General features: G+C 35.3%; 1 protein-coding gene across 2 annotated transcripts; it reads left to right on the top strand.

Annotated features, from left to right (window-relative positions):
- Positions 1-1,028: 1,028 nt before the first annotated feature.
- On the top strand, positions 1,029-19,918 carry LOC100916787 (ribosomal L1 domain-containing protein 1). 2 transcript variants are annotated; one of them, XM_031944320.1, is made up of 10 exons: positions 1,029-1,324; positions 1,519-1,827; positions 4,253-4,392; positions 8,908-9,046; positions 10,965-11,113; positions 11,202-11,303; positions 15,546-15,639; positions 15,727-15,831; positions 16,593-16,778; positions 18,713-19,918. In XM_031944320.1, exons 3-10 carry the CDS (start codon positions 4,337-4,339, stop codon positions 18,905-18,907), a joined length of 1,026 nt encoding a protein of 341 aa, XP_031800180.1. In that variant the 5' UTR covers positions 1,029-1,324; positions 1,519-1,827; positions 4,253-4,336; the 3' UTR covers positions 18,908-19,918. The 2 variants fall into 2 exon arrangements, with proteins under 2 accessions (XP_031800180.1, XP_031800175.1); XM_031944315.1 differs by lacking the exon at positions 1,519-1,827.
- The last annotated feature ends 3,776 nt before the right edge of the window (positions 19,919-23,694 follow it).

Below are 23,694 nucleotides of genomic sequence, written 5' to 3'. Positions count from 1 at the left end.
ATATTGCAGAATTACAGAGAATGGCAAGTGCTTAGATGTGTAGAAGGAAGGGGGCATCCAGGAAGTCTTCAAGATTAGGAGCCTGGAATTCTAGTTTGATGATAACGTCATTAACAAATTATAGGAAAGGGTCAGCTTCGGTCCATAGATCAGAAAAAATGCTCCTATTAAGTAAAGATGGCACTCTATTAGGTTTCAAGGAAATCTAACACCAATTCAGTCCATGCTGCACTTAGCCAGTATTGCGTCTCCACTCCTTCCTGTCCCCAATTTTAGAGGAAAATGCAATTACAACAGATCCCAGTTCCAACATCAACATAAAGGAGAAGAAAAAATTAACACTAAATCTTGTTAGCATCCCAGAGATGAAAGAGTTGTGACAATATTAGAAAACAGGAGACTTGAAAACAGCATTCAGAGTTGGAAAGGAATTTACTTTCAAGCATAGCACCTAAGGTTCCACAGATACTAAATGAAAAATGTGAGATAGGAACACAAGTCCTCTTACTCCAAGTCCACTTCGACTGCCCCAATTAGGGAAGTACAATATAATGGATAGAATCTACGACCTGGAATCAGGTAGGAATAAATTAGAACCCTTTATCTTATGATGTGAATCCAAATGAATCATTTAATAACTTCTCTGGGCCATACTCCTCATCTGCAAAGTGAAGAGAGGCTGGACTCGATGACCTAAAAAGGGCAGCTCCAAATCTCTGGTCCTAGTCACAGTTACCATTTTTTCCTAATGGTCCCAAGAAGCCGGAAGAGCCTGGAGACTTTGAGCCGCCCTCCCCCAATAAGTGCCCATAACGGATGAGATGACTCCAGGTAACCCCAGGAGTACATCTGGGGACAGGCTCAGATCGCCATGGCCCTTCTCCGCCCTCGGGATGAGTCTTCACTACTTCTCTTGGGCGAAAGAGACGGATAAATGGGGCGCAAGCTGAGAGTTCAACACTTAAAAGGCTTATAAAAATCTACGCGCCATCCCCGGAGGTTTGCGGGATGGGATGGACACAAACGTTAGGAAAGCAGTTATTCGTCCCCTTCCACAACCTGAGCCGTCCCTAAACGGAAGATAACTAAGTCAACAAACACTGGCCCAAACGCTGACTATGCGAAGCAACTTCCGGCCTCAAGCTCTCTCCAGAAAGAAGCCGGGCCCGGTAATTTGTACCTTATTTCCGGCGTCCTTCTTCGGGAAACCGGAAATCAGGAATCCCGCCCCCTCCCCTTTCCTTTAGACCGTCGGAGGCTTGTAGGGAAGATGAGTGCTCCAGTTCTTGAGAAGACGGGACTTCTGCTAGTGTCGCGCGAGGAGGTAGAACTGGTCGGGGGCGCAGGGTACACGTGCTTCTGGGGCCGGGATTGGGTGGCCGAAATGGGTCCGGGATAGACCGCAGTCGCCGGGTTAAGTCTGAAACTGGAGGGGCGGAGCCCAGGCCCGATGTCCGGGAGGCAGGGAGCCTCGGGCGCTGCTCTAAAGGCTCCCGGGGTAAGACGCTCGTTTCCTAGATACGCCCGTTTCCTTGTTGGCGTGCGTGACAAACAGAAGGGGACCCGAATCCGCGGCGATCGCGCTTCCCTCTGAGGCTCCCGGCTTTGTTGTTCTCTTCCTCCTGATCTTCGCTGCCGCATCCTCCAATCCCCAGAGACTGCCGCTGGGACTTGTCAATCCTCGGAAGAGACAAGGGTTGTTCGAGGCCTGAATAAAGGGTTGGGACCAGGGCTGGTGGGACACCGGACCAACCACCTCCTGGAAGTGCCTCGCCTCCATTACGCCTCCTTAACTTCGGCTGTCTCCTGTTTTACCTGTTTTTTCAGGTTCTCCCTTCCGTCCTCCTCTTTGCCCCCCCTCCATTAAATTACCATTTGAGGAGGCAGCTAGGTGGATTCCAAAAAATCTGAGTTTAAATCCGGCCCAGACACTTAATGACTGTGTTACCCTGAGCAAGTCACTTAACCCTCTTTAACTTGGTTTCCTCATTTGTAAAAAGAACTGCAGAAGAAAAGGGTTTGACTGTCTTTGCCAAGAAAACTCATGGGATCATAAAAAGTTGATACTACAAATGTGGTTGATATCCCAAATGTTTCTATAGCCAGTCTGAGTCTCTCTTCCCCCAACTTCATTCTTGGATCTGCTAGCTACCTGACAGACATTTCTCACTTGATATTGGTCAAGCCCTTCAAACTTTAATTTTTCCTATAGTTCTGCATTGGCAAAAAACCTTCCCTGAATATATTCCTCCTTCAATTCTGCCTTTGCCTTTGTTATTATCAACTAAGGACCTCCTCTTCCTTAACTACTATTCATGTATTCTTTACATCTGAGATCTTTTAGTCTTTCAGTTGCTTTTTCCAAATTCTGCTTCATAGTTACTTTTTTTGTAGACATGTGAGTAGTTTGTAATTTTTCATCTTTGTACTTTTGTGCCTAGTATAAAACTTGTTTACCTTTTCTGTTTAGTTACTCCTATGGTGTATATGGGCTTTTGCAGGTAGACAAGCACTTATGGTGGGAAGTCTTGCTGAGCCCTTTCCAAGGACTGCTTATCCCACTACCTTTTTTTTTTTTTTTTTTTTTTTTTTTTAATTTAATAGCCTTTTATTTACAGGATATATGCGTGGGTAACTTTACAGCATTAACAATTGCCAAACCTCTTGTTCCAATTTTTCACCTCTTATCCCCCCACCCCCTCCCCTAGATGGCAAGATGACCAGTAGATGTTAAATATATTAAAATATAAATTAGATACACAATAAGTATACATGACCAAAACGTTATTTTGCTGTACAAAAAGAATCAGACTCTGAAATATTGTACAATTAGCTTGTGAAGGAAATCAAAAATGCAGGTGTGCATAAATATAGGGATTGTATCCCACTACCTTTAGTAGTGGTGGTAGTACCTTTACCTTTCACCCAACTCTCACCTGTGATTCCAAGAAACTGTAGCATAGGCAGCAGCCACATCAATTTTGGGCAGATGGGCTAAACTAGTTTGAGGGTAACAGATAGGGCTCAAACCTGTGGATGAGTTAAGAGGGATATCTATGCCAATCATGGGAAGATTTGCTCTGATAGAATTTGGTTGAGAACAATTTGTTCTAACTGCCAGGAAGGGGGGTGAATTCATCGGGATCCATGGCTTCAGGGAACTTAGAAATTGGTCTGACAGTTGAAGAAGCCATGGTCATCCTTTGTAGCTATAGATCTGGTCATTACCAGTCATTTTGACTTTAGCTGAGTGGAAGTAAGATTGAAGTTGAAACTCTGCCTTACTTAAATCACATTCATTTAGGAGTCAAGACATCAATCACCCTGTGTTGAAGAACAATATTACTACTCCTGTTTCTGGTGGGAGGGGACAGAATTATCGTTGTGAGCTATTTTTAAAGATTCTCTAAGTATGGCAAGTTTTACTCACTTAACAGATATTTAGTAGGCAATTTCTTTTGTATAGAGTTTGCCAGGTCTTTTTTTTTGGAGGGGGGAGGGGTGCTGAGGCAATTGGGGTTAAGTGATTTGCCTAGGGTCACACAGCTAGGCAGTATTAAGTGTCTGGGGTTGGATTTGAACTCGGGTCCTCCTGACTTCAGGGCCGGCACTCTGTCCACTATGTTATCTAGCTGCCCTGTTTGCCAAGTCTTTATGAAAACATGGAGCCTTGTAATTTTGCATCTGTACAATAACTATGAAAGGACATGGACAAAAATTGTTCAGGATGAGAGAGCATGGATGAATCGTTTTTTTGTTAGTTAAGACATTTTTCAATTGTATCTGATTCTCCCTAACCCTATTAGAGGTTTTCTAAATAATAGAGTGATTTTCCATTTTTCTTCTTCAGCTCATTTTATAGGTGATAAATAGAGGCAAGCAGGGTTAAGTGCTTTGCCCAGGATCACAGTTAACAAGTGCCTGATGCCAGATTTAAACTCAGGAAGATGAGTCTTCCTGACCGAAAATCTCATGTTGCATCTTCTCTACCACAGATAAATTGTATTCTTTGATAATTAAAGAATATTCTACCAAATTCTATAAACTCTTGGGTGTTTTTGGATACATACTAAGTATTTATTGTTAGTTGAACTGTATTAAATGTCTTTTAAAGTTTTTGTCAATTTTGAGATATGACAAATGTTAAAATGCAGGACTTGCCCTACAGAAAAGCATATATTGGAAGAAAAAATGAAACTGAGACTGATATGAACTAGATTTAAGCTCTCTTTTTTTTTTTTCATCTTTGCAGATTAAAAAGGCAACAGAAGATTTGTTAAGATATAGAAGAAACAAGCAAATTGCTAATACATCAGTTGTGGATGAGAATGAGAATATGTTTTTGTTGGTGACATTATGGAAAATTCCCCCAAATGGAAAAGAAATCAGAATGTGAGTTCATTTAAAGATTTAAGTTTGTCATTCATTTTCAGTACTTTGTTTCTTTGTTCCTTGAGCAAATACTTTGTATTCTGTGCTATTATTTGAGTTATTAATAATAATAATGTTATATATGCTACTTTATAATTAGCAGAGAGCTATATTTACATTATCTCACTTGTTCCTCACATCCTTCCTATCTAGATAAGGAGACTTCAAGACAAAGTTTAAGTGACTGACTCAAGTTTTACTCTTCGTTTACTTGGCAGAGCCAGAATTTCATAACCCAGTTAACTTTATTTTAAACATTGAGTCTACTTTGCAGTGAATTTTATTAACAGCCTTATTCCACTTCTATTTAAAATTCAAGATTTTATTTGTATTTGAGTGATAGGAATGGGAAATGTTAGAGGAAGTGCCCTCTTTTCTCTCTTTTCTGTCTCATTTGGTAAACTTATCTGTTCTCTTGTATTCAGGTATCCTCTTTAAATACACGATCCCTAGATGTAGTCTTCTAAATGCTAATTCTGTGGTCTCAACTCCTTTTTGATCATCTGAATTGTCTTTTAGGCACTTCAGAATTAACATGTTCAAAACAGAATATTCCGGCACCTCTTTAAGCCACCTCTGTCTTTTTTTTCATCTTTGCAGATTAAAAAAGCAATTACAGTAATTCTACTATATTGCTTGTTTTGAAACACGAATTTGTTCCAATAGGATTGATATAGTAAGGAAACAAGTTGAACATAATTCAGATTTTTTTTTGGGGGGGGTTATATCCAATTTCATCTAGGAGCAACAATGAGAAAACATAAACTGGTATTTCATAATAACTCACAAACTGGAACCCATCTGGTAATGCTCTGGCCCACCCCACCATTTACATCCTGGAGTTTTGCCTTCCTGCTTAAGGACACCCTTTTACCAGTAGTTGTTAACTTTGCCAGGACAACCCTATGAGAAGTGGGGTGCAAGATACAGGCTGAGCAGCAGCCTGAGTTGGGTACCACCTGTATTTATTATAGAATTTCTGTATTCCTTAACCATTTAATATGTATAAAACTGTTTTACCACTTTATTAGGTTCCTGTCTTTTTTTTTTTTTTAATTAAGATTTTGAGTATTGTGTACCTAATTCCATTTTCCTATAAATACTGTTGTTTTTATTGTGTAATAACATTTAGGAACACATGTGACATCATAGAACTAATTTTACTGTCAAGGGCACCATCATTCTCAAGTTATACAGGTTTGAAACCAAACTTGTTTTGTCTTGGTTGCTTGTGTACACCTGACAGATTTTGTTTCCATTTCCACAGATCTCTTATATCTTCTCTTATTCTCTGCTTATTTAGCCACCACTCTAATCTATTAAAGACCTTCATCACCAGCTTCTGGTTTCTCAGATTAATCTATAGAGTTGTCCCAGAAATGTGAGCCACAGATTCAAAGTTCACTTGCTTAAACTATAGGAAGTTAACTAAAGGCTTTTTCAAGGTGACCAAGCCCAGCGTGGCAGAGATCACAAATATGTAAAAAGTCTCCCAAAATATTTTATATCTCCAGACCAATCCCTTCTTCAATAGGAGCAAATGACCGTCTTATGACTATTTAGGTCACTGACTGTGATAGCTTGTACCATTTCCTTCTGCCCAGTGAAAGGAGAAGCCTGTCCACTTTGTGTGGAGATGTTCCTTACTTCACCCTTTTTGGTCATCTGAATTGTCTTTTAGACATTTCAGATCTAGCTAACTGATGATCCCATTTTAGCTTCTATTTGATTCCATTGATCAATGGAATTACTCTGTATTTGGAATGACTGACATCTAGTCTTTTAAAATTAGGGTCCTGAAGGAGAGGACATCTCAGATCATGAGGAAGATCTGAGGTCTACCTCATTAGAGGGAACCATGGACCTTTTAATAAAATGCCCTTGGCTCAAAGCTCTTCTTTAGTCCTTATTATTGTAAATGGGATAATTTTAATTCCCCCACACAAGGTAATTTTCCTAAATCATAAGACTGATTCTATACTCACTAGATTCAAAGACTATATTCTATAAATTCAAAGGTCTTCACTACTTGGCCCATCCCTGCCCTTCTAGTTTTCTGATGCATTACTCCCTTTCACAAATATAGTCTGGCTATACTGGCCCTCTGGCTATACCTCCTCTACCACAGCTTTTCATCTCCATGCCTTTCCCAGACTAGCTAATTACCTTGTAATCTCAAATACTTTGAATCCCTATTTTCTAAAAGATTCAGCTCAGATTGCACCTCTTGCTGAGGGCCGTTCCTATTCTCGCCAGGAGCTTCCCTTTTAATATTGCCCTTCTTCTACTCTGTATTTTGCGTGTCTCTATTTTTCCATTTTGTCTGCCTCATTAGAATGTAAGCCTAAGGATAGGGATTGTTTTTGCTTAACTGCTTCATTCCAGTGCTAACACAATGCTTCTTACATTCATAGTATGTATTAACTAAATACAGTTTAACAGTTTAACCTCTGTAAATGAGTGGTATGGACTAAATAACTTCTGAGATCCCTTCTTACTCTGTAGCATGACTCTACAATTTTTGATTATTCTTGCTTTAATCTTCTACCAAGACAATTATTTATTGTTTCCTAAAAAAAGTTGCAATTTTATTTGCTCTTGCATGTACTATTTTTCTAATAAGAAATATTTTCTTCATTTGTGTTCCACTCTGCTCCTATCCTTCCTTCACAGCCTAGTTTTTCTCACCTATTTGGTACAAGAGTCCTTCCCTTGATGGCCCCAGTGTTTATTTCCCTATTTAAACTCTCCTGAATACTTATTGTCCTTACCACCTATTTGGCATTTAACACAAACCACTTTGTATTATAGCTATTCTGGAAGAAAGAATAAATGAATGAGATAGTTTGTAAATTAATCTCAACTTTAAATGAAGTTTTTTTTTTCTAATCTTAAAAGATCAGCATATACATCTGTATTGCACACTGCATTTTCTGTATTGCACACTACATTTTTTTCTGTCTAAGGCTGTAGGTTTTTCTAAGCAGAGATCCAAACCATCAAAAAAATTTTTTTAAATTATTTTAAGAAAATAGTATGTCTGGTTACTGGAATTCTCAACCTGCATTCTGTGAAGTTACTTTTTTCTTTTTTTTTTTTTAAAGTGGTTTTTTTTTTCCAATTACATGTAAATATAGTTTTCAATAATTACATTTATAAGATTTTCATTTTCAGTTTTTTCTCCCTCCCTTCTTCTTCACTCCCCTCTCCAAAAAGGCAAGCAATTTTTTTGTAGATTATACATGTGCAGGCATGTTAAATATATTTCTGCATTAATGTGAAAGAAGCAGAACAAAAGAAAAAAAAATCTTTGTGTCATTTTTTAAAAGAATGTTTTATTTTTTCTCAATTACATGTAAAAGCAATTTTAACTTATTTTTTATAATTGTTGCTTTCCAAATTGTCTTTTTTCTCTTCCCTTCTCCTTCCTTGAGAAGGCAAGCTCTTTGATGTAGATTATACTTGTGCAATCATGCAAAATATATTTTCATATTAGCCATTTTTCAAAAGAGAATACAGAGCAAAAAGCAAGAAAGATAAAGGGAAAAAGTATGCTTCAATCTGCATTCATATTTCATCTGTTCTTTGTCTCGAGGCAATTAACATTTTTTATAACTCCTTTGGATTTGTCTTTTATCAATGTATTTCTGAAAACAGCTAATTTACTTAGAATTGATTATCTTAGAATATTGGTCTTAACCTTTGGAAAAAGGTTAAGACCTGGCTCTGTTCATTTCACATGCCCAGATTTTTCTAAAATTGTCCTTCTTGACATTTTATAGCACAATAATATTCTATCATAATCCTTTATCAACACTTTGTCCAGCTATTTCCCAGTTGATGTGTATCCTTTCCATTTCTAATTCTTTGCCACCACACAAAAAAAGAGCTGCTATAAATATTTGTGTACATATAGGACCTTCCTCTTTTTCTCTGTTCCTTTTGGGATACAGACCTCATAGAGGTATTTCTGTGTCAGAGATTATGCTGATTTTCTATAGCATTTTGGGCCTAGTTCCAAATTCCTCTCCAGAATGATTAGATCAGTTCATAGTCCTAGTAAGAGTGTATTAATGTTCCAATTTTTGTTAACTCGTTTTAATATTTTGGTAAGTACCAAAGTAGCCTGTGACCAAAAAAAATATTTAAGAAGCCCTACTTTAAGCTATATGTTATAATTACATGAATTTAAAAATGTTTGGTTGTAAGCTTTGTTTATTTACCCCACACATTTTTTGGTAACTCTTTGTAATGGTTTTCTTGAGTTTTGTTGTCCTATATCAGTAAGAAATATGATTTTTTTTTAGTAATGAGTTATCAGTATCTTAGTGAAATATTTTACAAATGAAAATCTTTCTTGAATAAAAAGTAACCATCAACTTCATTTTGCATTCTTTCAGACACAGAGGTTTATTACCTAGTCTACTTATTGGCTAGCTGCTAGGACTTTTCACCAGGGCTCTTTTATTTTTACAGACCTTTGCCACATGGTATTAGACCTGATACAAAAGGAGTTTGTTTATTTACCAAGGATGAATCCAATTTAACTTCAGAAGAGACAGAAAATTTCTATAAGCAGCTTTTGAAAAATAAGGGGATTACAAGCATTACTGAGGTAAGGGATAAAGTTAATGCTTCCTAAGGTCTTCTGAAATGGTATTTTTTATGTGGGGGTGGGACTGAAGAAAAGCCTGTTGAAAAATTTCTAATGTGGGGCAACTAGATGGTGTAATGGATAGTGTGCCCACCCTGAACACAGGAGAACCTGAGTTCAAATCCAGCCTCAGACACTTAATACTTCCTAGCTGTGTGACCCTGGACAAGTCACTTAACCCCAATTGCCTCAGCAAAAAAAAAAAAGTTTCTAATGTAATTGAAGTGATGATATTTCTTGATTCCTTTTTTAGGAGCATTCTGTGTACTAAAGGTAAACTATAGATGAGATAGTTTTACTTTCATAAATATGGAGAATAAACCTTGGAGAAATTCACAACTTAGAAAAATTAGTGTGTTACAAAATTTATGTTAATTCTTTTCATTATTTCAGGTGCTACTTTTCTTTTTATTTTGGTTTCTTGGTTTCCTTTAATTGTAAAGTTTAACAGAATTATTTAAGTAGCTTTGCTTTTTTTAGAATATTTAATATTTTCTTCAGGTACCTGTAAAAACAATTTTTTACATTCTTTTCCAAATTTTGAATTCCAAATTTTTGCCATTCTTTCCTTTGTTGACAAAATAAATTTCCATGGAATTCACATGATAAAAGAAAACACAGACCAAAAAATTCCAAGAAAAATGAAGTTTTTAAAAAGTATGCTTTGATCTGTATTCAGACTTCATTCCTTCTTTCTCTTGAGTATTTTTCATAAAAAATCCTGCAGAATCATCTTAGATCATTGTGTTACTGAGAATAGCTAAATAATTCACAGTTAATCATTGTACAATATTATTTTTACTTGTTCTCCTGAAACTCATGTCACTTTGCATTAGTTCATGCAAGTCTAGGTTTTCTGAAACCATCCTCTGTTGAAAGTTCTTAGAATGCAATAGTATTCCATCAGTCCTATATCAAGGTATTTCTAATTGATGGGCATCCACTTAATTTCTAATTCTTTGCCATTACAAAAAGAGCTATTATAAATATTTTTGTACATTTAGGTCCTTTTCCTTTTTCCCCTTTAATTTCTTTGTGATATAGAACTTGCAGTAGTATTTCTGGATCAAAGGTCATATGTGGTTTTTTAGCCCTTTGGTTTTATTTAATGGATGCAAGATAGACTGAAAGTTTTTCATTTGGTCTGATTTTTCTTGTACAACATGACAAATATGGAAATACAGTCCACCATATGTTCACCAATTTGCACAAAATGTCCACCAAATGAGACAGAAAAGAGAAGCGGGAACTTCCTCTAACATTGTCTCTACATTCCCCATTCCTCACACTCAGATACAAATAAAATCCTGACTGAATTTTAAATAGAAGTTTGATGAAACTGATAATAAAATTTTGCTGCAAATTGATTGAATCAGTGTACTACTTTTACCAACAGTCTTAGTGTCTCAGTTTTCCCATGTGCTCTTTTGGCATTTTTCTTTTCTGTCATACACCTTAGAATTTTTAAAATGTGCATTTCTGTAATCAGTTGGGGCAGTGCAATTTCATCTTGCACCCAGTGCCAGCCATGGTTCCTTGTAGTTTCTTTTTGACTATTTGTCAGATCCCCTTACAATCTGGGCTGAGACCTAAGCTTTCCTGAGACTTGCTGGCTTTTGCAACACACTTTGCACATGGCTCTACTCTCGTTTTAATGAGGTAGATCTTTACTCCTGACTTTCATAGTTGACTTAGAGTAGGAAAATTATTTTATTGTGTCCTTTTGTTGAAGCATTCTGAAGCATTATTTTTAAAATTCTTTGGAAGGGAATTTGTGAGAGCTCAAGTTAGTCACTGCCTTTATTCTGCCATCCTGGCAGAGAATTTAGGCTTCCTCTAAATCTGCAAGAATACCTGATTTTTCCCCCCTACTTTCTAGGTCATGCCTTACACAAGATTAAAACGTCAATATAAAACTTATAAAACTATGCGGCGCCTTGTGAGTGCTTTTGATCTTTTCCTTGCTGATGAAAGGATTACACGAATTTTGCTCACACACTTAGGAAAGCTTTTCTGTAGAAGAAAGAAGTAAGTTACTTTTATTTTGTGAACTGTTGAATTGTCACTGGTCTTTGTCAAACAAAATAATGGTGGTTTTGTTTTATTTTGTTTATAGAGTGCCTATACCAGTAGACCTTACTACCCAGGATTTGTCAGAACACATCAATAGAATTGTCCAAGGAACTACATTAACTGTTACTAATCATGGTAGTCTCAAGTAAGTAGTATTACTTTTCATCCATTTTTACCTAAATTTTTTTAGTCTATTTTGTAGATTGAACTATTTCTTTACATTGACAGAATCCACTTCTTAAACATTTTATCCCACTTTAATTGCACCTATAGTTCATAGAAGTCTTAGATGAAGAGTAGGAAAGGACCTTAGATCATCTATTTCAACCCCCTCATTTTACAGATGAGGAAATTGAAGTGCAAAAAGTATATACACTCTCATAATTGGTAAGTTGAAGAATAGCTATTTAAATTTGAGTCTTCTGCTTTTAAATTCATGCCTCTTCCCACTGCAGCATCCTGTCTTTTTTCATGGTTAGAGTTTTTGCTTATTGTAACTTGAAAATATTAATTTGTATCATCAACTTTGAAAAGAACACCTTAATATTTCTATGACTTTAATCTCTCCTTTAAAAAAGAAAATTCATAAATGTAATCATTGCTCAGTTAAACAGCTAGTTCTATTTTCTCTTTTAATTAAAGCTTTTTATTTTTCAAAACATGCATGCACAATTCTTCAACATTAGCGCTTGAAATCCCTAATGTTCCAAAAAATAACTATCTTTAAAAAAAAATATTTTGGTGATTTCTTTCTTTCTTTGACCTTTTTAAGTCAAAGAAGTTATTTTCTCCCTGGTGCAGATCAAAACAAGATCCAGGTAGTAAGTTTCGTCATAAACGGTAGGTTCTGACTGATGCTTTTTAATGCTGCCAATGAAGTGAGAAATCAAAAAATTTCAAAGTCATGTGTTCATGATATGGTTTTGTTGATTCTTTTGATATCCGTGATATAGTGGAAAGGGTATTATCCTTGGAGTGTAGAGACCTGCCTTTGCTTTTTTTTTTTTTTTTTTTTAATTTAAATAACTTTTTATTGACAGAACCCATGCCAGGGTAATTTTTTACAACATTATCCCTTGCACTCACTTCTGTTCCAATTTTTCCCTCCCTCTCTCTCCCCCCTCTTCCCTCTCCCCCAGATGGCAGGCAGTCCTATACATGTTAAATAGGTTACAGTAGATCTTGGATACAATATATGTGTGCAGAACTGAACAGTTCTCTTGTTTCTCAGGGAAAATTGGATTTAGAAGGTATAAATAACTTGGGAAGAAGAACAAAATTCAAGCAGTTTACATTCATTTCCTAGTGTTCTTTCTTTGGGTGTAGCTGATTCTGTCCATCCTTGATCAATTGAAACTAAGTTAGATCTTCTTGTCAAAGAGATCCACTTCCATCAGAATACATCCTCATACAGTATCGTTGTTGAGGTATATAATGATCTCCTGGTTCTGCTCATTTCACTCAGCATCAGCTCATGTAAGTTTCGCCAATCCTCTCTGTATTCGTCCTGCTGGTCGTTTCTTACAGAACAATAATATTCCATAATATTTATATACCTCAATTTACCCAACCATTCTCCAATTGATGGGCATCCATTCATTTTCCAGCTTCTAGCCCCTACAAACAGGACTGCCACAAACATTTTCTGCCTTTGCTTCTTACTGCCTGAAAGACCTCAATTAGAGTTTTAATTGTTCTGGTTACTAATCTCTTTCTCTGTAAAAGAAGAACATTGAATTAGATAATCCCTGAAGTTTATTCTAAATGTAAATTGATGATCCTCTAGGAGCCCAAGAATATGCTGCTTTGGAGATAGATAAAACTGATTTAGATTCATTATGTACCAAGATTTTCATTTATTAGTGTAGCTGATGAAGCTTTGAATGTTCTTTGGATGACTGAATGATTTGCTTAAGGTTTCCTAAGATTTTGTCATATATTTAAAATTTTTTCAGTATAAACTTACACTTATCCCATTTTATGTTCAATATAAATTTTTTTCCAAGTCTACTTTTGATTATAACCCACAAGTTTGCTTTTCTCTTATATTTTTGGGGGAGGGAGTGGAGATAATTATAAACATTTATAAACAATCAAAACACATTTTTACATTGTCTATGTTTAAAAGAAATGTATCTATATATTTATGTCTCATTCTATAATACCTCTATCACCAAGGCAGATACCACTAATCTGGAATTATGGATGGTCATTACCCTGATTAGAGGTCCTAAGTCTTTTAAAGAATAGTGTTTCTCTACAGTATTGTCACTACGCAAATTGTTCTTGGTTCTGTTTACTTCATTCTGCATCAGTTGAGACAGAATCTCTGAAGATTTTCTCTTCAATCATCTCCTTCAGCATTTCCTACCACAAAACATCACCTCATCAGGTCCATATATTACATCCCATTTTGCTTGTCCCCAGTTTATGGGCACCCTTTAGATTCCACTTATTTTTGCTGCCTGAATAAGGTTATAAATATTTTTAACATCTTTTTAAAAAATTTTGTTTGTTTTGCTCAGTACTGTTCCCTCCCTCAAGCTGCCTTTCCTTCAATTTGCCTTTTTTCTTTATCTCCTTTTTCTTCCATTCTCTGTTGAGTGAAATTTATCTTCTAGCTTTTAACTCAGATGAAAGTAAGGTTCAAATGTTAGATACTTTCCTTCCTCTTTCCTCCTTGAATGTATACACTTCTACTTTCTCATTCCAGTTACTAAAGATAATTTTCTTTAATCTTCCTTTCCTTTGCCCTTCTGCAACCCAGTATATTTCTCTTCCTCTTTCTTTCCATTCTTCCTTCATATTATTAACATGTTAATATGTTAATTATCCTTTATAGGATATTATATTCTATCTTATCTAATTATATTCTGTGACTCCTGATGGTGGTGAGGTTCAGAGGGGAAACAAATTATTTTACCATATTAGAACATAAGTAATTTATCCTTGTTCATTCATATTTTTCTTTTCTCCTGTGTTTGAGCTTTTAAAGTTTTATGCATCTTTTAGTCTTTTTATCAGGGATGCTTGGAAATCCTCTTGTTTCATTAAAGATCCGTTTTGTTGAATACTTGTCTGTTAGATTATATCTTTGCCTTCTGCAATACAGTATTCCAAGTTCTCAACTCCTTTATGATGGTGGTTATTTAAACTATGTGATCTTGACAGTATCTAATTCTTTCTAGTTATTTGCAGTATTTTTTTTCCCCTCACACCTGGTATCTCTGGATTTTTGGCTACAATATTGCTGTTACTTTTCATTTTAGGGTTTCTTTCAGAAGGTAACCAATGGGGTTTTTACTTTACCCTCTGATTATAAGAGTTCTGGGAACTTCGTAGTTTTCAGGAAAGGCAATGATTCTTAGACATTTTTCTCCACTATCTATTTTTCAATGTTTTGAGGTGAGCTATTTTGTATTTTCTTCTATTTTTTTTTTTTTTTGTCCAGTCTTTTAATAAACTTTCTTAATAGAGGCAACTACGTGGCACAATGGATAGGAATTTGGGACTGAAGTAAGGAAGAACTGAATTCAAGTCTTCAGATTCTTATTAGCTATGTGATCCTGACAAATTGTTTAGCCTTCATTTTTCAGCTCAGTGCCTGGCATATAGTAACCACTGTATACATACTAATTATTTTTAAATTATTAACTTTTCATTGGCATCTGTTTGGTATATTCTGAGTTTCAGGGAGTTTATTGTTTGGTCAGGATATTACTTCTTGTGCCAGCAAGTTAATTCCCTTTCCATTTCTCTCTTTCATAGTTCTCATTTTGTTTCTATTTTTTCCTTTAGTAATCTTATTTCCTTTATAAAAACATCCTTGAAATGTTTATTTTTTAAAAAACTCTTGCTTAATCTTTTCCATAAAGAGTGGCCACATTGTGTTAGATTTTCCTTTGAGCCATTTCCTCCAGATGTTTTGGAGTCATTCTTTTCTTCTAGATTTATTTCTTGACTCTCCCTATTACTATGATAGCTTTTTATGGTAGGGATTTTTTTTTTAATTTAGTAAATAAATAAGTAAATAGTAAATAAACAAATAAATAGTAAATAAATCTTCCAGAACAAATAACTATGTACTGTGCAAAAGTTTAGGTTACAACTGATAAAGAGCAAACAGTGTAGAAACCAGCTAAATATGGTTTTAGCTGATCAGGTAAGACATTATAAGTTAGCCTAATATTGGTGGACGTACACATGATTGAGCATTACTTCATAAAATGAAATTATAATAAAATTATGGCCTGTCCCAAATAATTCAAACACCATTATATTTAGTTCATCTCTTTAGCACCAGATAGCTTCCTTTTTTCAAATGGTTTCTTAAAATGGGAAAAATCACTTTTATTTTTATGTATAATTAATATTTCCTTAATTTCAGTACAGCACGTGTGGGTCACACAGGAATGTCTGTAGAGCACCTAGTGGAAAATATTTTTGCTGCTGTAGATGTGCTTTCAGAAAAGTTGCCAGAGGTACTGTGCTTTGGTTGTGCCAATTCTTATGTGTTAAGAGGATATTCTTTGGATGGCATACTATTTTGTATTTTTCTTTATTTATAGAAGTGGGAGAGTGTAAAATATCTACACCTGAAAACAGAAAAATCTCTTTCCCTTCCAGTCTTTTCTTCATGTGTCTCCTTTTTGGGTTCTCCTCAGAAAAGTAAGGTAAATAAAATAGTAGAGAGTTAATCTTAAATATAAATGATATAAAACTATTAAATGTTGAACTCCTTTTAATTGTAGTGTAACGACAACTAATACATTTGTTATTGTAGTTAAAAGTTTTCATTAAAGGTTTTGGCACAGTTTTAAATTATTTTTGTATCCATGCTATCTGCATGAATTTTTTTTTTTTTTTGGTGAGGCAATTAGGGTTAAGTGATTTGCCTAGGGTCACACAGCTAGGAAATGTTAAGTGTCTGAAGCCAAATTTGAACTCAGGTCCTCCTGACTTCAGGGCTGCTGCTCTATCCATCGCACCACCTAGCTGCCTGGAATTATTTGTTTTCTTACCAGGATCAATTGAGCTACTTAAAGACTACATTAGACTAGGAATGTTACTAGATTTTGAGGAACTTTGTGGCTTGTCAGAGCCTCTTAATCTTTTTTTATTTTTAACCCCATGTTAAGGCATCCTGGAGTGAACATCTGTCCTGGCACCAGAAGACATCTTACTGAGTTCAAACTCTGATGCTTGTTATTCCAAGAACTCATTAATATTAATGGTTTTAAATTACAGGGAAATAATTTGTTTGTTTCTGGCAAAGGATGAAATTGAAATTAAGACTCACCTATAGATACTGTAACATGAAGTACCTGAAAAGCTTTATATTAAGGATTTCTAGAGTCATACTTTAGAATAAGATGAATTTTTAAATGGAAATGCTAAAAACTTAAGATTTTGCTTTTTTTGTTGTTGTTATTAGGAGGAAAATCAAGGTAACAAAATAGCCACCAATTCTCTCCAGGTTTCAGTGAGGCCTGAAAGGGAATGTGGTCTGGATGATCATGAACTAGAGGCAGAAAAGGAGAGCATAGCAGAGCCTGACAATGAGGATAAGGTTCCACAGCTAGTTCCAGTTCAAGCAGCATTTTCTCAAAAGCATCCAGAGGTAATTTTGTTACTTTTTTAAAAATCAGCATGTATATTTATTTAAAAAAAAACTTTTTATGCAAAATTTTATTTTACTCATTTTAAATAAAAAGTTTTCGTATTTTATTTTGTTAAGGTTTTTATTTTTTTCTGAATAAATTCAAAGATAGTTTTCAACATTCACCTTTGCAAAACCTTGTATTCCAAATTTTATTCTTTCCTTCTCCCCATCCCTTCACATAGATATCAAACAATCCAATATAGATTAAACATGTGCAGTTATTCTAAACATATTTGCATATTTGTCATGCTGCACAAGAAAAATCAGGTGAAAAAAAAAAGAGGAAAAAACAATAAGCAAACAACAACAACAACAACAAAATGAAAATAGCATTCTTTGATCCGTATTCAGTCTCCATACTCTTTGTATGCAGATGGCTCTTTACATCACAAGTCTATTGAAATTGCCTTGAATCAGTTCACTGTTGGAAAAGAGAGCCAAATTCATCACATAATTTTATTGTTGCTGGATATATAGTGTTCTTTGTTCTACTCATTTTACTAAGCTTCAGTTCATATAAGTCTTTCCAGGTATTCCTGAAATCAGCCTTCTCATTTCTTCTAGAACAATAATATTCCATTGCATTTATATACCATAACTTATTCGCATAATCCCCAACTCACCAACTCAGTTTCCAGTTTCTTGCCACTACAAAAAGGACTGTTAGAACAGACATTTTTGCACATGTAGGTGGGTCCTTTTCCCTTTTTTTGAACTCTTTGAGATACAGATTCAGTAGACACTGCTGGATCAAAGGGTATTCACAGTTTGATAGCCCTTTGGGCATTGTTTCCAATTGTTCTCTAGAATGATTGAATCAATTCAGAACACACCAAAAATATTAGCGTCCCCAGTTTTCCCACATCTCCTCCAACATTTATCATATATCTTTTCCTGTCATTTTAGTCAATCTGAGAGGTGTGAAGTGGTACTTCAGAGAGTTATCTTAATTTGTCTGTGCAAAATTTTAAAGTAAAAAGGAATATTGCTTTATTTTGTTTTAGATTTTGATACCAGTGGCTTCATGAAATACATATCTGGGAAAATGTTCTATTCTTTTTTTCTTTCTTTAATATGATGAAGAATGTTCAGTAGAAAAATATTTCAGTGGCCACTGAGTTTATTATATTACAATTCTTTGAATCACCACCCATAGTTAGAAGCCTTGGTTGTCAGCAATGAAATCATGAGAATTTGAAATCATTTTCAAAAATGATTGGTTTCTCCCCTTAAATGTATGCTATCTTCAAGCACTTCTGAAGCCACAGAATTTAGGCTGCCTAGTGATTCCCAGATTATAGATCAAATGATGCTACGAAGTAAAGGTTCCTTAGCTTCTTTTGATAAAGCTCTATGTGTTCCACCTTATATAATGTTCTTTCCTCTGTCCTTATAGAACCTGCACTTTAAATGGTTTCTGTCATAGTCTAACAGCTAAGGTTTCATATGGGCTGATAGAAAAAGAAACTAAAAACCTTGTTCTTCAATATGAATTGGCTCTTTATTCAGAAGGCCTTGTGGTACTTATAATCTTAATTCCTTTTTATATATAACATTCACTGGTGTGTAGAAAAATACATTTTTAAGGATGAGGAAAATGAGTTCAAGTTGCTAGTCTAGTACTGAATCTGAATTTTATGTCCAATTGTCCTGACTATCCACTTGTCCAGTGCATTCCTGTCTCTGCTTCCTGTGGCAAATGAAAGGGCAAGCCATATTTAAAAAGGTATCTTTTGTGACTTATTCATGAAAACATGTGAGAAAAGACTAGAGGATTAATCTGAATCTCATGTGTTAAGTGTACTAGAAATCATAACATCCTACTCTCATTGAGGAATGTCAACTACTTGTTTATTGTATAGGCTTAATTAGGTGGTCTTTCTCTTTATCAGCTTCATAAAGCAGCCCTAATAAAGGACTCTACTGAAGAGAGCATCAATGCTGAAACATCACAAGCTAAAACTCCTGATGAAAAGAGAAAGGCCTCCATGGCTTTGGGGACACCAGAAGAGATTAACAAAAATTGCACAGAGTTGAATAAGACTCCAGACTCTGGCAAACATAAGAAGCCAAAGATTGATGCCTAAAAAGGCAGAGAAAAAAAGTAAATGCTTCCTAAAGGTCAAAGCCCTGGAATGCTAAGACCCAAATCATTTACTTCTCATAATAAAGTAGGAACAATTATGAAATCTAAAAAAGGTCACCAAACTCCCAAACAGAAATAGAAAAAAGCACAAGACATCCCTAAGTCACCTAAATATCCTTTGAATGATTTTTAAAATAAAATCTATTTTTATTTGCCTTTATTTCACACAATGACGAAAAAATGAATTTGTGTCATGTCTATTTCATTTCCCTTAATATGCTGTAGTATTTTGTTATCCAGCCAGTCTTTCTCATGTGTTTGTTTGAAATTTACCTGCTTTATGGTTTTCATTAACTTAAGCCTCATGGTTTAAGCTGTTACTTGTTAGATTTAATGTATGTTTACTGTTCTAATAACTTAAAATAGTCTAGGTACTCATCAAGGCAAGTTGTGAATTGATACAAAGTTAATGAAGGCAAAAAAATGCTATTTGTTTTTCTAAGAGTTTTCCTTTTATTCCTTCCTTACCACTAAATAAGTCCCAAATTCCTAAGTAGCTTATTTATAGAATTAAAATATTCTGAATAGACCAAGTCTAATAGTTGAAAATTCTGCTTTATTTTGTTTTTAACATAATAAAATTCATTGTGTTTACATTCTTGGAACTTTTTCTGTTTTTGATTAAAACCAAAGAGAGGGAAAAAAAATTTGTATTCATTCATGTCAATCCTCTACCTTTTATTTTAGTTTGACAATCCCAAATACTAATAGGTCATTTTAGAGTTTCCACACAGGAACACTTTCTCAAGTAGACACAGATACAAAATAAAAAAATATTCAAAATAGTGAAAGAACCACTATAAAGTTTAGATACTTGCTATAATCTTTTTGGACCACCAGAAGACTAGTGGGTATGGCAATTTATTTATTTCCTGTTAATATAATATGCTTCTATTTTGCTTTTTTGTCTTAAACTTTCCTACTTCTAAATAAACATAATTGAAAAACTGTTTTGAGTGGCACTTGGGTATTGTTTCCTACTAAAGTTTTAGCAAGTAATAGGATTTTTAATCATATTTAAGATTATAGAATGGATTTACTCTATCTTTTGCTATGGAAGTGTTATATCAGGTATTTTACCCACCCTTAAACTCTGCTTCTGTGACTAATTTTTGTTGAATGTAATTTTCATTGCATCGTGGTCTAAAAAGGATGCATTTACTATTTCTGCCTTACTGCATTTGAATTTGAGGTTTTCATGTCCTAATATATGGTTAATTTTTGTATAGGTTCCATGAACTGCTGAAAAGAAAGTGTACTCCTTTCTGCCTCCATTTAGTTTTCTCCAGAGATCTATCATATCTAATTTTTCTAGTATTCTATTTACCTCTTTGACTTCTTATTTATTTTGTGGTTTGATTTATCTAATTATGAGAGTGCAAGGTTGAGATCTCCCACTATTATAGTTTTGCTATTGTGACTAATTTTTAATGGCTTATTTTGTTTGCTAGCACAATTGTTATATTTTTCTTATTACTATTTTTAAACCACATTCTTAATTTTGTGACAACTCAGACTGCATCCCTTTACTTTATGTAGGAAAACTTATGGGAACAAAGATGTCAGAATTCTGATCAAATTAATGAAAAATAATGACTTAAAAAACTGTTGATGAAACATTCCTCTCACTTCTTGACAAAGAAGATGAAAAAGAGACACACAAGAACATAGGCCTTCTTAGATATGGCCAGTATATTGATTTTTTTTTTTCTGGATTATACATATTTGTGATAAGAAAGGGATTCTATTGGGGAGAGAGACACAAAACAACAAAAACATTTTTAAATGCATAGAAGAAAGACAGCAGAAGGCGATACAAATAGTGTCATTTGTTAAAGTTATATATTTTCTCAATATATTTGGATATGCATGTGTGGGTATGTATGTATATGTGCTCACATATACACAAATAACCTACTCAGATGGATCTGTGATTTCCTCATTTTGGGAGTTCCTTCTAACAATGAAAACTGCAGCCCCCATATCTGTTTATCATGTGCAACTCATGTCTTCCCACTAGGTTCCCCAATGTGCAGGAGTCTTTCCTCTCCTTTGCCTGACACTGCAAAGGTATCAGTGCAACACTTTCTTCATTTACATAACCAGCTTATCTACTCTTCCTATCCAATTCCTTGATGATATCTTTTACTCCAGTTCTTCAGAGGTCTTCATTGCTTACATATTATATCTTGCTCACATCTGCCTTGATCCTCTCCAATTCCATGTTCAGTTTTTCAAAGGCAGTTATATTTGATTTCATACTACCATATAGTAAGAGCCTCTGAGATGAAAGGAAAGGACAATTACCCCCAAATAACTAGGATATGAGCAAGAACAAGATGATTAAAAAATGCTAAAAATCTGAATGGGGAGGAATATTGGTTGTTTTATATATTACTAGGGATGGTAATACTTTTAGACTTGGATGCTTTCTTCAGTCAGGTGGAATGATTCACCATTTCTTCATGGTGGCAGAATCTGAATTGGGTCTTCCCTAAATGAGATAAAAAAGTATACTTCATGCATAAGGAAAAGCATAAGCAAAGGGATAAAGATCTTGATAGGACAGGAACTGAGAATGAGTAGTCCAGTTTGACTAAAATAGAGAATATATGAAGGTAAGAGGAACCCATAAACTTTTTGAGGTCAGGTTTTCACTTTACCTTTGTTATTCTTTGTACCTAGCTCAGTGCCTTCAACAGAGAAGGTGCTTAATAAAAGCTTGTTGGATCCAGTCAATTGGGTACAGTCTGAATTAAGGTTAGAAAGATTAGAAAATTAACTGGAGGTCCAAAGGGGATTCCAGAAATGTTGGGGTTCCAGACTGGAGTTTCTAGGTATCTCAAAAGAATTGGCAGGTTCAGACCCATTTTCTAGTCAAGGGGCAAAGTTTATTTTAACTGTAATGCCATTTAAAATGGGATAAGTTCCAAAAGAAATTGGCAAAGAACCAGATACAAGAAGATAAATTTATAGGAAAAAGAAAAACTAGGTGCTTTATCAATATGCTGATTTTATGGTTTAGAAGAATTGAGTAGTCTGGTTCTGACATTGCACACAGGTGCAATACCCACAATTCTTTGGGCCTGAAACATCATTAGGTCAAGTAGTGGACATCCAGTTTTGTTCTGTGCCTACATCAACTTTAAGCACTTCATTATTGTTGCTCTATAGTCTGAGAAATTCTTTATCATTATTCAACAGGCTGTTATCCAAAAGCCAGCAGTATTTGTAGCCATAACATCCTGGTCATATAGAATAAATCAGCAAGATAACCTAAGGGAAGAAATACGTTATCTCCAACTACATCAATCCCAAGGCCAGATGGCTTCAGGGCCATTGCTACATCTTCCCTAGGAGTTGCACTATATCAAACTCAAGACTTAAAATCCTTAAAGTGTCAGGTAGGAGTTTTCACTTGGGAGGCCATGGGAAGTCTGCTTCATGGAGAGTTAGCCTTGAAGAAAATCTCATGTTCAAATGTCATCTCAGATATCTGCCTTTGTGGCTCTTGCGCAAGTGACTAAACCTTTTTTTGCTCTAGGTAACTGTCTAAGCCTATAAACTGTAAAGGTGCTAATCTAAATAATATAGGGGTTTTTCTCAAAAGAATTTCTTATATTATGAAATTACACATCCAGTTTCTATTCAAGGCGGAAGTGTCAAAGACACATTCAACTTCTTTTAAGAGCAGCAAAACCAGTAAGGAGGCTGTATCAATGGTCCAGGTGAAAAGTGTTTCTGTACCTGAATCATTTCAGGGGAAGTGAAATGAGGGGTATGGTTGCAAGAAATATTGCAAAAGTATAGAGAATGGTAATTGCTCAGATGTGTACAGTGAGGGGAGCACTGTGGATGTCTCTAACGTTAGGAGCCTGGGAATCCAGGATGATGATTATGCCATTAACAGATTATAAGAAAGGGTCAGCTTTGGTCCACAGATCACAAAAAATGCCCTTATTAAGCAGAGCTGGTACTCTATTAGATTTCAAAGGAACTTAAAATCAATGCTGCACTTGGCCAGTATGCATCCCCACACCTTCCTGCCCCCAATTTTAGAGGAAAATGCAATTACAACAGATGCACAGTTTCAACATCAATACAGAAAAAGAAGAAAAAATTAACCTTAAATCTTGTTAACATTTCAGAGATGAAAGAATTGTGACAAGGTCAGGGAACAAAAGACTTGAAAATAGCATACATAGTTGGAGAGGAACTAGGATATTTGGTATGATACCTTCCACAAATACTAAGTGAAAAATCTGAGAGAGGAACTCAAAGCCTTTTTACCAAGTCCATTCTACTCCCCAGTTAGGGCCACATAATGTAATGAATAGAGCCAAGGATCTGAAAGCAGGTAGCGATAGATCGGAAACCCTTTCTCTGATGATGATGGTAATGAATCTAAAGGAGTCATTTAACTTCTCTGGGCCACACATCTACAAAATAAAGGGAGGCTGGACTAAATGGCCTGTCTAAATCTCTGACGCTAGGCCCGGTTACAGCTCTGTCCCAATGGTCCCAGAGAGCAGGAAGAGCCTGGAGACTTTGAGCTGCCCTCCCCACAGCTGCCCCTGAGAGATGAGATGGCTGGAAGGTAACTCCAGGAGCATATCTGGCGTGTGAAAAAGCTATTATGATACGTGAAATGAATATGCCGATAATTTACATTTCTCAGCAATCCCCCCAAAACAAACAAACAAAAGCCCCAAACACCAAATCCGTCGC

This window comes from Sarcophilus harrisii, chromosome 1 (genome assembly GCF_902635505.1).
Source record: "Sarcophilus harrisii chromosome 1, mSarHar1.11, whole genome shotgun sequence".
Classification (NCBI taxonomy): Eukaryota; Metazoa; Chordata; class Mammalia; order Dasyuromorphia; family Dasyuridae; genus Sarcophilus; species Sarcophilus harrisii.
Note: the sequence above shows the minus strand (reverse complement) of the source record. Positions and strands in the feature narration are given on the sequence as shown.